The 15,037-nt window shown below is 41.6% G+C and overlaps 1 protein-coding gene across 2 annotated transcripts in view; it reads right to left on the bottom strand.

Annotated features, from left to right (window-relative positions):
• moxd1.S (monooxygenase, DBH-like 1 S homeolog) overlaps nucleotides 1–11,054 on the bottom strand; it is a 37,829-nt gene extending 26,775 nt beyond the window's left edge. The window contains exons 1-6 of one of the 2 annotated variants that reach the window (XM_018241460.2): nucleotides 10,408–11,054; nucleotides 9,753–9,855; nucleotides 6,563–6,729; nucleotides 5,280–5,471; nucleotides 1,669–1,728; nucleotides 118–260 (exon numbers count right to left, since the gene is read on the bottom strand). In XM_018241460.2, the coding sequence (XP_018096949.1) occupies nucleotides 118–260; nucleotides 1,669–1,728; nucleotides 5,280–5,471; nucleotides 6,563–6,729; nucleotides 9,753–9,855; nucleotides 10,408–10,467 (725 nt within the window). In that variant the 5' untranslated portion in view covers nucleotides 10,468–11,054. The remainder of the gene's footprint in view (nucleotides 1–117; nucleotides 261–1,668; nucleotides 1,729–5,279; nucleotides 5,472–6,562; nucleotides 6,730–9,752; nucleotides 9,856–10,407) is intronic. The other variant, XM_041564622.1, reaches the window with a different exon arrangement.
• Between the last annotated feature and the right edge of the window lie 3,983 nt (nucleotides 11,055–15,037).

The raw sequence follows: 15,037 nt of genomic DNA, 5'->3' as shown, positions 1-15,037 counted from the left end.
TAGCTAGGCTCAAAAGTCCTCAGGAAATAACCGGATTTAACAGTAACTATTTTGAATAATCACTGCAAGGTCTCAATTGTAATTTTCTAATATCCACACAGTCCTGTAATTACTCACTTTACAGGCAGGTATATCTCCTTCACCCCAATAAACTCTAGCTGCTGTTTAATCTCTGGAATGCTTTCACATCGGGCAAGGTCAACTTTGGGGTAATAAAGCAAGAAAGATAGGCACATTTCATCTCTGGTGCTCAGCCCACCCTGTTAGATACAGTTATATTGAAATAAGTTAGTTTTGAGCTCACATTCAAAGTATTTAACTTCTGAATTATGGAGATGACTAATGGAAGCATCTTACATACCTATGGTAGGTTTACCATTTTCCTCACTATATAAATAAATGTCAAGACTGACTGATTATCGATCGTTGAGGACAGCTCCATTTGCTCCATTTGTAAAATTATCAGTGGAAATGTTGTGCGCAGTAAGAAGAATATTTTTTTTTGCATTCCAATTGTACATAGTTTTTAAAAAAAATACTTAATATTCAGTCATGGAAACATGTAGGGGCAAATTTACTAAAGCTGGCGAAAATTCGCCAGCGTGACGTCATTTCGGAACTTCACTGATTTGCGGAACTCCCTAACGCCGGGCAAATTTGCACTCTGGCGAATGGACATAACTACGCAAATTCACTAAGATGCGGATTTTACTGAATGTTACCTCTTGAGCCAGACCTTCGCCACCTCAGACCAGGCGAAGTGCAATAGAGTCGATTGGAGTTCCTAAAAAAATTGTTGAAAAATGTTCTAAGTCCCAAAAAAACCCTAGCGTCTTTTCTTTTTTTCAGGGTGATAGGCTGCAAAAGAGCGAATTTTTTTGGGGTAACGGCTTCCCCCTACATTTCCTAACATATGGCACATACACTGGGCTCATGTGTAGGGCAATATAACAACTCTATTTTCTTTTATTAAGGTTTCCCGGGCTTGTGTAGTGTTGCTGCAACATATACGTCCATTGAACTTTAAGCAACAGTAGCACAACTTTGTTTCGCTTGGTGCAGCAACACTAGCGCAACTTTGCCAGTGTTCAGCGCCCTGGACGCAACTTTGGATTTTAGTGAATTAGCGCTGTCCTGGCGAATCTACGCCTGGCAAAGTGTTGCTCTGTGACTGAAGCTGTCGCTGGCGAATTTTCAGAGGTTAGTGAATTTGCCCCATATACTTTACCTAACAATCATAATAGGGGTCATGTAAAATTTCCATGTAGTATGCAAAGGGCTGCAGGGAGACATTTATGTGCACTTGATGGCATTTGAAGAAAGGCCATGGGTCTCTGAACTCCTTTTAAGCAAAAACCTGGAGGAGACACATAGGCACCCCCCACCTGACCCTAGGGAAGTTAGGGAGCTCAGGGTGCACAACTGCATTGGACAGGAGTAGCTTTACCTTCTGAAGCTGCACTTTGCTCCTCACGCCTTTTGCTTAAAAACAAAGCTCAGCTCAACCCAGGGCTCAAATGCTTCTTTAGTGAGCACTAATCAGAGCATAACTATCCCCAGTGTACAAGTGTTTCTTTAGTGAACACCCTGGGATAAGTAAATAACCCCAAACAAATAGTCTCATTATGCATCTTAATTTGGATTATGTGCATGTTGTCTGTCTCTTACCCAAGTCATTGTTGTTCGGCCTTTTGTGTTGTATTGACACTGAGTAACTATATTGTCTCCCTAAGAAGAAAAAAAATACAAGAGCATTGAAAATATTATGTACTTTATATAGTCTGCATAGTGTACATGCCACTGTCTAACTACAATATTTGTCTATTTTGGATTGCTACTAGTTTAGGCTGAAGCTGAATTTTAGACTGCTGGGGCTCAGCTACATGGGTAACAGGGCTGGAACTAGGGGTAGGCAGAAGAGGCAGCTGCCTAGGGCACAATGATTGGGGGGCGCTGGGCAGCTACTTCTTCTGCCTACCCCTAGAATGAACCCACCTGGAAATCTGTTTGCAGTAAGCGCCGCACGCTGAAGCGAACGTGAATGCATTTACTGCGCATGCGCGCCGGGCCGCCTTTACTGCGCATGCGCCAGGAACGTGCTTACTGCGCATGCGCGCCGGGAACCTGCTTACTGCGCTTGCGTGCCGGGAACGGGAGAAAGGAAGGGGCGAGCAGGCGGGCTGGGCTGCCTAGGGCGCCCGGCCTGTTTGGCCCGCCTCTGAGACAATCACTAGCCCTATATTTTCTGTTCCTCTACTATAGTTGACTGGGAACACACATCAATTTGCACTTCTTAAAAACTTTGCACTTAAAGCATCTGTGTCATGTTTGGCACCCTAAATTCAGAACCAATGCTCAGCACCCTGTTCTCGGCTCTTGCTTCCGACCTTTAACAGCCTCAACCTCGGGAGGAGCCCTTGGCTAATCAGATGCCGCCAGGTCTTATTAATAGAGGTGCAAAGCGAGGGGTTCTGAACAAGCACAACGGTAATGCAAAGTCTTATGGGCAGAAGGTCGCAGTACAAGGCGTAGACAGAAAGAATAGTCAGATTAGCCCGGGTCGGGGCAGGCAGAGTACAAATGGAGTCAGGCAGGCAAGGGTCAAACCAGGAGATCAATTAGAGGGGTTATGGATACAGGAGAGTCAGGATTCCAGAAGTCAGAATAGTCAAAAACGGGCAGGTGTCACAACACATAATCAGAATCACAGAAGCACCAGGAACAAGATCCTATAATGGGCAAGGATTAACACACAAGGATGCCCTTAAATACTGCTGACTCAAAACTCCCAGAGAGTGCATCGGCCTTAGTGTTTTTGGAACCAGGCCTGTAAGTGAGAGAGAAATTAAACCGGGTAAAAAATAAAGCCCATCTAGCCTGCCTAGGATTCAACCATTTGGCAGACTCGATGTATAACAGATTCTTGTGGTCAGTAAAGACCATTATAGCATGTTTGCAAGAGCCCTTACATTTTTGACCCCAGTGAAGAATCTTCCCAGTTACCCAATCAATATGTGGGTTATGTACCCGTAACCAAGGTAAACCTAAAATGAGAGGATAAGAAGAAGAACCCTCGATAACATAGAAGGATAACTCCTCAGAGTGCAAGTTGTTAGTGCACATGGACAAGACCGCAGTCTTTTTGGTTACCAAACCTGACCCCAAAGGTTTTTTGTCCAACGGCTAAGATTCTCATGGGAGGACTTAAAAGAGTTAGAGGAATATTAAACCTTGCTGCGAAGGCAGCATCCAAAAAATTCCCTGCCACCCCAGAATCCACAAAGGCGAAAACCTTAACAGAGCCCGTAGGGCAGGTTAACTTAACAGGTACCTTGATCCTAGAGTAAAATTGGGGAGAGGAAACTTCTCGACCCAAATGGAGCTCCCCTTCTCCATTTAGGCTTTGAAGTCTCCCGGCCTCTTAGGACACTAATTAAGAAAATTACCCTTTTCCCCACAGTAAATACATAGACCCTGTGTCCGCCTGCGGGCATTTTCCTCAGGAGTTAGATGAGTAATTCCCAATTGCATGGGTTCCTCCTGAGGAAGAGGAACAGAGGGGGTAGATGACTTAACATTAATAAACCCAGTAGGAAAGGAAGTACCCTTCTCACCGTCTTCTATCTACTTGGATGGCAAGAGACATTAGATCATCCAAATTAGTAGATAGAGGGTAGTTTACTAGGCTGTCTTTGACAGAATCAGAGAGCCCTATCCGGAACTGGCTACGAAGAGCCATGTCGTTCCAACCAGTTTCTACAGCCCACCAGTGGAACTCAGTGCAATACACCTCAGCATCCCGTTTTCCCTGGAGTAATTTACGAATCGCAGTATCGGCAGATGATGCACAATCCGGGTCATCGTAAAGTATCGCCAAAGAAGGTTGCTAAAGAAGGTTTCAAGGGAAAAAACGGGCAGGATCAGTGGAGGGTAATCTTAGAGCCCAAATTTGGTGGTCACCCTGTAACAGGGTCATTACAAACCTCACTTTTTCCTCTCCAGGAGCGAAGGATTGAGGAAAAAAGCTAAGGTGTAATTTGCATGCCTCCTGGAAGACAAAAAATTTGGTTCTATCCCCACTAAATTTTTGGGGGAAAGAAATTTTGGGTTCATGGGGTTTATGAACATTACCTATCACGGCATGAGAACCCACTTGGACGGCAACAGGAGGTGAAACTAGAGGTGAAACTACTGGACTTGGCGTCTGTTGCGGAGTGTCCAGTCTGTGAGTCAGGTTATGAAAGCCTTGCATCAAATAGTCTTGTTTCCGCTCTTGATCCTCCATGCGCTGTAGCAGAGTAGTGAGAAGCGCTTTGGTAGTAGAAGGAGCAGTGGCAGCGTGACCTTCGTCTTCCATTGGGGAACGTTATAATGTCACAGTTGGCACCCTAAATTCAGAACCAATGCTTAGCACCCTGTTCTCGGCTCTTGCTTCCGCCTTTAACAGCCACCTTTCACCTCAGGAGGAGCCCTCGGCTAATCGAATGCTGCCAGGTCTTATTAAGAGAGGTGCAAAGCGAGGGGTTCTGAACAAGCACAGGGGCACAACGGTAATGCAAAGTCTTATGGGCAGAAGGTCTCGGTACAAGGCGTAGACAGAAAGAATAGTCAGATCAGGCTTGGTCGGGGTAGGCAGAGTACAAACGGAGTCAGGCAGACAAGGGTCAAACCAGGAGATCAATCAGAGGGGTTATGGATACAGGAGAGTCAATTACCAGGCAGGGTCAGGATTCCAGAAGTCGGGATAGTTAAAAACGGGCAGGGGTCACAATCAGAAACAAACAGCTAAACAGCACCAGGAACAAGATCCTATAACGGGCAAGGATTAACACACAGGGATGCCCTTAAATACTGCTTGAATTTTGCACCAATGTGCATTGGCGTGATGACTGCACCTTTAAATCACACAGAGACGCGTCGCGCGCCCTAAGGAACTGACGCCTGAGGGGAGAAAGACCAGCGTGGCGGGCGTCCCCGCAGAGAGCGCGTTGGACGTCCCCGCCGGCCCACTAGACCACCAGGGTGAGTAACTCTCACAATCTGAATGCAGAATCTATTAATACATATTTGTAAGTTAGATTGGGTTAAAGTAAAGACAGATAAAAGTAACAGTAATTAGTAAAAGAAATACAATGTATAATCAAAATTAAAAGTGTCCCGTAACTATGAAACAACCAATAATAGTTCTTGTTTTGTCTTGCTAACTGTAGCAGAAAGATTAGCTGGCATCATGCCTGATTTATGTTAGCCCAAAAGGAGAAGATAGTTTAGAGTCCTACTGGTACAATGGTCCTTTCTTCTTCTAAGTATTTATACTCCTGAAAGTTGAAATCAAATTCTGTGTCATAGGCAAGCGGCTTCAGTTCTTCTCCTTTTCTGTAATGTCTGGCCCAGATGGCTTTGCCTGCCAAGTGTGAATGTAGAAGAACAGCAAACACATTAATCCCTTCTGGATTTTCTGCACTTAGAGCCTGTGGATGTGAAAATACTGAAGTGTTACTACTGTCGATTATGTTATCATGATTCTGTCTCACATTCATGACTGAAAGCTCAATGTTTCGTTTATGAAAATGCAAACTGCACATATACATTGGGTTACAATTTTAAAACTAGGTATGTAATTACAGAGGATGCAGGCCCAGGAGTGTAGAGGGCCCAGTAAGGCAATAATTAAGGAGCAATTTCAATATATTTTGGTAGAATAGGTCAATTTACCAAATTGAATTTGCTGTGGGGCCCATTAACATCTAGTTGTGCCACTGTTTAAAACAATAAATTACAAGGTTGTACCACTGTCTAAACCACATCAAGAATTGCAACACTATGGACAAGGGTGTATTTTAACTTCTATTGCTATCCAGGTGTAGCACTCTTTCTATTTCTCTCTCCTCCTCCCCCCTTCTCTCTCAGCTAGACCCTCTCAAAATTGTTGAGGTAAAAAGCCTTCTAATAGAACTATAACTAATATGCACACTGTAAAAAACTTGCTTAGAGCAATTTAAAAAAGGAACTTTAGATTAATTAAATGACAAGTAATTAAAGCGAGTACTTCACTTAGTAGATATATTCATGGCGGATCATAGGATCACAGTTGTTTCAAATGGGTATTACTCACACTACCAGATGTCTGCCCCCGGAATACCAGCATTCCTCAAAGACATGTTACACACTGGAATCCCTTGTGGGATTTGCCTGGGGAACTATGCCACACTACATTCTCGTTGGTGAACACAACTGCAACCGAGGTCATTTAGAAACACACATTTGTACCTGGGCAGTTGTTTCCTTTGATTGTCTTCAAGAAAGCTAATCACTGGTTGGTTTTTTTGGTTACTGCCAAAGTGCAAACTTGCCCAGTGTTTAAAAACTCCTACACTTTTTATGACATGCATAACATTTTCAGTATTGCTGGAAAGTAATAAAATATGTTTCAGTCCTTTGTAAACAGTTTCGCCCTTAGAGCACACTTTACTCTACTGCAATGGTAATTTGGCTGATAATAAAATGAACAACAATCATATGTATTATTTGCACTGTATTAAATGGCAAAGGATTGACACACCTCTTCCAAGCATTCCATAGTGCAGTGTCCTTCTGAGGTGAATTGACCCATACCTGGTGGTATCATGTGATATAGACTGACCCAAATGCCGGTCTCTAAAACACCAGCATCATATTTTCTTACATGGTGAGTGTAGTACAGACGAATGCCAGAATTATCTGTTAATCCTGAAAAATAAGCAAACTTATTTAAACTTTTTGGTAACTCGGTATTGACCTGATATCCTCTAAAGGTGGCCATACACGGGCCAATAAAAGCTGCCGACAGACCGTGTCGGCAGCTTTTTGGCCCATGTATGGGGCCCCCGACGGGCTTCACCGATCGAGATCTGGCCGAAAGTCGGCCAGATCTTGATCGGATGGGACGAAAAATCCCGTCGGATCGCGGCCGCATCTGTTCGTTGATGCGGTCCCGCGATCCAACCCCCGTTTCCCATACGTTAGGATCCGATCGTTGGGCCCTCGGGAGCACGATCGGATCAGCACGATATGGCCCACCTCAAGGTGGGCATATCAGGGAGAGATCCGCTCGTTTGGCGACATCGCCAAACGAGCGGATCTCTCAGTGTATGGCCACCTTAAGTTTGTTTACATAGTTACATAGTTACATAGTTAAATTGGGTTGAAAAAAGACAAAGTCCATCAAGTTCAACCCCTCCAAATGAAAATCCAGCATCCACACACACACCCCTCCCTACTTTTAATTAAATTCTATATACCCATACCTATACTAACTATTTAGCGTAGTATCACAATAGCCTTTGATATTATGTCTGTCCAAAAAATCATCCAAGCCATTCTTAAAGGCATTAACTGAATCAGCCATCACAACATCTCCTGGCAGTGTATTCCACAACCTCACTATCCTGACTGTGAAGAACCCCCTACGTTGCTTCAAATGAAAGTTCTTTTCTTCTAGTCTAAAGGGGTGGCCTCTGGTACGGTGATCCACTTTATGGGTAAAAAGGTCCCCTGCTATTTGTCTATAATGTCCTCTAATGTACTTGTAAAGTGTAATCATGTCTCCTCACAAGCACCTTTTTTCCAGAGAAAACAACCCCAACCTTGACAGTCTACCCTCATAATTTAAGTCTTCCATCCCTCTAACCAATTTAGTTGCACATCTCTGTACTCTCTCCAGCTCATTTATATCCCTCTTAAGGACTGGAGTCCAAAACTGCACTGCATACTCCAGATGAGGCCTTACCAGGGACCTATAAAGAGGCATAATTATGTTTTCATCCCTTGAGTTAATGCCCTTTTTTATGCGACAGTACTTTATTTGCTTTAGTAGACACAGAATGACACTGCCCAGAATTAGACAACATGTTATCTACAAAGACCCATAGATCCTTCTCATTTAAGGAAACTCCCAACACACTGCCATTTAGTGTATAACTTGCATTTATATTATTTTTGCCAAAGTGCATAACCTTGCATTTATCAACATTGAACCTCATTTTCCAGTTTGCTGCCAAGTTTTCCAATTTAGACAAATTACTCTGCAAAGTGGCAGCATCCTGCATGGAACCTATAGTTCTGCACAATTTAGTATCATCTGCAAAAATAGAAACAGTACTTTCAATGCCCACCTCCAGGTCATTAATAAACAAGTTGAAAAGCAAGGGACCTAGTACAGAGCCCTGCGGTACTCCACTAACAACACTGGTCCAATTAGAAAATGTTCCATTTACAACCACTCTTTGTAGTCTATCATTTAGCCAGTTCTCTATCCAGGCACAAATACTATGTTCCAGGCCAACATTCCTTAATTTAACCAGTAACCTTTTGTGTGGCATTGTATCAAATGCTTTAGCAAAGTCTAAGTAAATCACATCTCATAAAAAGAAATTAAGTTAGTCTGGCAAGATCTATTACGCATAAAACCATGCTGGCACAAACTCATAGTATTATGATTTGCTATGAAGTCCAGTATCTTATCCTTTATTAACTCTTCGAAAAGCTTTCCTACCACTGAAGTCAGACTAACTGGCCTATAGTTTTGAGTCTGAGAACGGGATCCTTTTTTGAATAGAGGCACCACATTAGCAATTCGCCAGTCTCTCAGCACTATGCCAGATCTCAATGAATCCTGAAAAATTAAGTAAAGAGGTTTGGCAATCACAGAGCTAAGCTCGCTAATTACCCTGGGATGAATACCATCTGGCCCCGGACCTTTGTTAATCTTAACTTGTTCTAGTCTCTTTTGAATTTCTTCATGTGTGAACGATGCATCATTAGGTGTATTACTAGAATTGGTACTATTAAGAAGGAAACCTTCACTTACCGGTTCCTCATTTGTGTAGACAGATGAAAAATATGAGTTCAGAATCTTCGCTTTTATTTTGTTTTCATCAACCAGCTGACCCCCCTCTGATAGTATGGGTCCCACCCCTTCCTGCTTCATTTTTTTTACTATTAACATGTTTAAAAAATAATTTTGGATTTTTTTTTACTGCTTGCTGCTATATCCTTTTCTATATCAATTTTAGCTTGCCTTATAGCTTCTTTGCATGATTTATTGGCCTCCTTGTACCTTATAAATGTTTTGGCTGTACCAGCTAACTTGAAAGCCTTAAAAGCACGTCTTTTCTTACCCACCTCAACACAAACGCTTGAACCAAAAAACGCTTGAACCAAAAAATGTTTTGCTTTGCAACGATGCTCCTTGCTTACAAGTGGAATATACTGACAAGTATATTTATTAAGCAGCATTTTAAAGACTTCCCATTTTTGTTCTGTGTTTAACCCTGTGAAAAGCATTTCCCACTCAATATGTTGCAGAGATGCCCTTAAGTTTGCATGAAATTTAGTGTTTTAGTTACTCCCTTATAGAATTGCTTCTGCAACAGAATCTCAAAGGAGACCATGTTATGATCACTATTCCCTAAATGCTCACCCACACAAATGTTAGAGATGAGTTCAGTATTGTTAGTTATTAAAAGGTCCAAAAGAGAGTTATTCCTAGTAGGTTCTTGAACAAGCTGAAATAAAAAGTTGTCATTCAGCATATTTACAAACCTACTAGCTTTAGCCACTGATTGATCTTATTATGGAATAAAACATAATCTTCGATTTAGCAGGGTCATGACTGGAATATTACAGATAATTCACTATTTAGAAATAATCCCTATATTGTATTTATGAGAAGTAAAAGTCACTTGTTACCATACCCTGTGAAAATTACGAACCTTCTTGTTGTGATGGATTATCATAATGTATTTCCATAAGAACATATTTAGGATCTGTTGGCATTCCAATTGATAAACCAACGTGTGGTGGGAACGTGAAGCCCTGTAACACAAATGCATAAATGTTATTAGAGACACTCCGAACCTACCTTGAGTGCATCTATAATTATATAAGGTGTTGTATGCAAACAGTTACACCCAGTCCCAGACTGACAATCTCTTTGTTCTGGCAAGTTCCAGAGGGGCTGCCATAGACAGTCACTATTTATTAGGCCTGTTTGAGCCTCTGTGTACTTAATATGAGCATTATCTTAAAGGAAAACCTTATCCCAGAACAATGTCTTGTCTAAATAAACCATTTTCATAAAAATATACCATAGGTTTTGGCAATTTAAGCATAAAGTATGTTCACCACAAGCCTTAGCCATTAAACTCATGCTGAATAATGGATTATGTTGTCCCTTTAAGTAAAAATTATTACAATTTTCGTCCCAACAGTGGCATGTATATCATTACAATAATGCAGTGCATCATAAGCCAACTATGATCAAAATGAGAAGCAGCGCTATGCAAGGAGCGACAGAGACAAAAGGCTAGGTTCCTTTGCCCTACTATTATGCTTGGTAAGAATAAAAATAAATAACCTGGCACCTACCTCTCCACCAATGGCCCAGGCAAAGACAACTGTTTCACATGTATGAAAAACATCCGGCATGTTAGGATGGTAGCATTCATGGCCAAGATCCAACACACTGTCATTGACATTTCTGTCACATTCATATAGTAAAATATGATGGACCAAGTTTTCATTACCTTTTTGAATGAATGGTTCAATCTGTCAATATAATTCCATTGATTAGCACAGTTGAAAATACACATGATATTTGTACTTTACTACACAAACAAATGGTTAAGGCATCCTCATGGCCTGCATTTCCATATTGTCTTCTGTTTTAAGTAAGCAATTTGTTTGACACGAGAACCTTTCACAAAATTATATCAGAAACCGATTAATGATCGCATGATCTGATTTTAGTCCCCAGAAGGTAATCGTTACCACATTCATTTTATTTTGTAGGTTTTTTTTTCAATTTATAAGAAGAAACATTTGTTAAAAGATTTCTTCCTTGCGGCTTTTACATTATATATTATAAAAAATGTAACATAAATGTACACATTCCAGATTTGATTCGGTTAATTCCAGCAGGATATGTGCAGAAAAAAACAAACATTTCCTGTTTACCAGACTAAAGTACATTAGCTAGAAAGAGGTATAATTAATTTATACCAATACCGCGCCACTGCACTATTGACAAAAAAGGGGGGGGCTGCTTCCTTGAATATCACCGTTCACACCAGGTTAAAACGACACAGGAAATCTGAAATAGAATGCAAAAGGAAGCGCACACATAGAGTAGTATTGTCTCAATTAAGATAAGCAATTAAGCCCCTAGAGCCACAGAGTGTTTAAAAATGGTGCCTGGAGAGCTATATTGCAGAAGATCCACCAGTGTGATATTCTTCAAGGTTTCCCCTTTCGGGTATATACTCACAAGATTTCTTGGATTTTTGATGCATGTAGTAATGTTCCTTCTTCACCTTATAAGTTTTCTCCAGTCATCCACCAAGTAATATAATGAAGATATAAGCAAAATATAGTATAATATTGCTTTAATAAATATTAAAAATCACCATAAAACAAACGATTTTCTACTCACAAGGATCACCAGATCATAAAGCACGTAGTACCCAAAGCAAAATAAAAGTCCAGAGTTCTCTGGGTCCAGGAAGGTTTCTCCTGTTGCGTCTGTGATCGATGAATAAATCAAACTGCTCCAATATCCGTGATCAATGAATAAATCAAACTGCTCCAATATCCAACGCGTTTCGCAGTCTCTCTTGACCGCTTCCTCAGGGAAGGTGTGATGATCACACAAGTCCTTGTTAATCATGTCGGTGCTGCTTCCTCCCTGTTGCAGACTTACCCGTTTATATTTATTGTGACATAATTACCCGCAACTTGATGTTCAAATTTTAACATTAGCAGCAAATACCCAATAAACATATAAACATATTCCAAGAAATTCACAGTGTATTGTGATTATGACAATTAATCAAATAATTTTGTCTGGTTTAGACCATACCAATTAAAAATGCTAATTTATGCATATTTATTCAAATGTGTTCTCTTGAGACTGATGGGCTAAAAACTCTCATAAATAGTTAGTAACAATAAATTAAGATAAGTCTGAGTAAACTTGTTGAATTAAAAAGCTGCTAAATCCAAGTCTATGTTAAGACCTCTTGAAATTAGAGAATTCAACCTGTAAATCCAATATGTCTCCCTCTGTCGCAGCTTGATAAGTCTATCACCACCCTTATGTTTGTGGCTTATTTGTTCTAGTACTACATATTTTAATTTAATAAATATGCATAAATTAGCATTTTTAATTGGTATGGTCTAAACCAGACAAAATTATTTGATTTGATCTGGTGATCCTTGTGAGTAGAAAATCGTTTGTTTTATGGTGATTTTTAATATTTATTAAAGCAATATTATACTATATTTTGCTTATATCTTCATTATATTACTTGGTGGATGACTGGAGAAAACTTATAAGGTGAAGAAGGAACATTACTACATGCATCAAAAATCCAAGAAACCTTGTGAGTATATACCCGAAAGGGGGAACCTTGAAGAATATCACACTGGTGGATCTTCTGCAATATAGCTCTCCAGGCACCATTTTTAAACACTCTGTGGCTCTAGGGGCTTAATTGCTTATCTTAATTGAGACAATACTACTCTATGTGTGCGCTTCCTTTTGCATTCTATTAAAGTACATTAGCAGCAGAATCGCTGGGTAGGGTGTGAGTTGGTTCAGTAGGTTGTCCACACGGTGGTAGGCAATAACTGTACAATAACATCCAACAGATGTACAAACATACAGTAGACATTTCATTGTGGGGAAAATGATAAAGACTGATTTTTCTGTTTAAAGAGTTTTAAACATTTCTCAGAAGTTTCAGTGAGAAATATGTGATGAGAACGAGCAGCTGCTTAGCCATGACAGCAATTTTTGGCATTATGTAGCCCCAGTGACATGAATCAACTAGGCTGCATCATGGTTTTCTGCATGGGTGTTAATACAGCATACCTCCCAACAAAAAAGTTGGCTCGCGTAGCGTGTCAAAAATGTTTAGACCATGCCCACTTTTGTGGCCACCCCATAATTACCATGTTCATTTTACAAAATTTGGCAGGTTATAAAAGTTTGAACATATTTCTGTGTTTTTTAGTTTTGCTAATGAAGGTTAATTGCCCCTTAAGTTGTGGGTATAACCTTTTCCAAGGGACCTGTTATCTTATATTGTTACAATTACTTATTTGCTTATCTTGAAATTGTTACAAACTTATCGTATCTGCTGCTCTGGCTGCTCTGGGCTCAATTAAGTTAGAAACTTTGTTTCTTTTTGTGGCTGTTCAGTGCAGAGAAAAACTGGACTCTCCAGTACAAATGAGGGACTGCGGGTTGAGCTGTAAAAAGAGGGACTGTCCCTCTAAAAACGGGTGAGTTGGGAGGTATGATACAGTGACCATGAAAACATTTGAAAAAGAAAAGTTGGAGGGCGTGGCCGACTGGACACGAGAGCAGACGCACATCTCAGGCACTCCCAGGGCCCTAGCGAAATCTCCCCATATCCATCTAAAATAGTGGACCCCGCACCTACCATTATGCACAGGGCAGTGAGGAACTGGCTCCGCTGCAATTCTGGGCAAAAATGAGCCCTCCAGCCGCATTCACGTAGAAGTTCCAACTGCGACCTAGCTGCGCTCCAAAGCTTGGGACTTGCGTGACTGTGAACTGCGAACTGACTGCACATGAAGGTACGGCTGGGGGTGGAAGTTCCTGGGGACCCCGGGGGTGCTCCCCAATCCTCATTTAGTGGCAGCACAGGTGCTTTAAGACAGCTTTACACCAGCACAGTCTGACCCTCTGCTGTGGTACACCACCTGCTCATCCCAGCTTTTCCCGATAAAGAGGGGACCCAAGGAGCAGCAGGAAATACCTCTGGGCAGGGAGGAGCACTGCCACTGGAACCCAGGGGGTGCCATTAATTGGTCACATAGCTGGACTGGCCTATACCCTGTCACACATCTATTGGCACTTCTGCATTGGCCCTCACAATAACTGGAGCAGTGCCCCCCCTTGTGCACTGGGTTTGAAATATACTAACCAACAGTGAGCATTGGCTGAAGGATAAAAGCTTGTTTCAGGACACCCTCTGCTGCTCCTGGTTGACAGAATTCGCAAAGTAGCTAAAGGGCTGCAGCGCATGCCATTTGCTTTGGCTGGATATGAGTGCCACCTTTAGTAATTACTGTGGATTTGGACGATACACTAAGCTGACAATATATGCAGTTACCCCATGCACCATCAGTCATCCTGTATCCAATCTTGTCAGCTGAAAATTCCTCCCTTTAAGATAAAATCCTTGGCGGCAAACTCCCTGGACTGTTAGGCTATAGTTATGGGGAAGCACTCACAAAAGCAGAATTCGGATGCTGCAACCAAACTGGAACACTTTGCACGAACCGCAACTCAAGGCCCCCCGCTGGACTCTGACAGTAATTTGCCTCCAATATCTCCAAACTCCCCCCAGCTAGACTTGGACTTGGATAATCTGCACCCTCAGAACTGCTTGCCGCAATAGTGGAGAGTTGTATAGCAACCAATACACAACTGGAGGAGATAAAGGTAGATCTTTCACTGCTTCGACATGATCTCCAAAATATCTGTGAGTGCACTACTGAAATAGAGACCAGAGTCTCCACCCTGGAGGACACCGTAACCACACTCCCAAATGACATTGCCGCAATCAAGCAACAGCTCAAAACAGCTTTAGACAAGTCAGATGACCTAGAGCAGGGCTGTCCAACTGGCGGTCCGCGACCGTTGTGTGGCCCTCCATATCAAAGTCTGCCTGCTGTGTCTTCTTACCATATGTAAACTTTAAAAGGTATCAGTACTGATATTAACTGGCCCCTGCATTGTTTAAACCTAAAATTCAGACTGTAATCCCCTATATTGTTCACACATGTAATCCCCCCTGCATTGTTCACACTTGTAACACCTCTATTGTTCACACCCCTAAAGCCCTGTACTGTTCACACCTGAGAACCAGACTGAAACTGCCCTCATTTTTAATCCGTTCACACTTTATACAAAATGCTCATGGGGCACCAGCACTGTATTTGTTCTGGGGGTTTGTTAGCATTTGAA

This window comes from Xenopus laevis, chromosome 5S (assembly GCF_017654675.1).
Source record: "Xenopus laevis strain J_2021 chromosome 5S, Xenopus_laevis_v10.1, whole genome shotgun sequence".
NCBI lineage: Eukaryota > Metazoa > Chordata > Amphibia > Anura > Pipidae > Xenopus > Xenopus laevis.
This window is presented reverse-complemented; position numbering and strand designations above follow the sequence as displayed.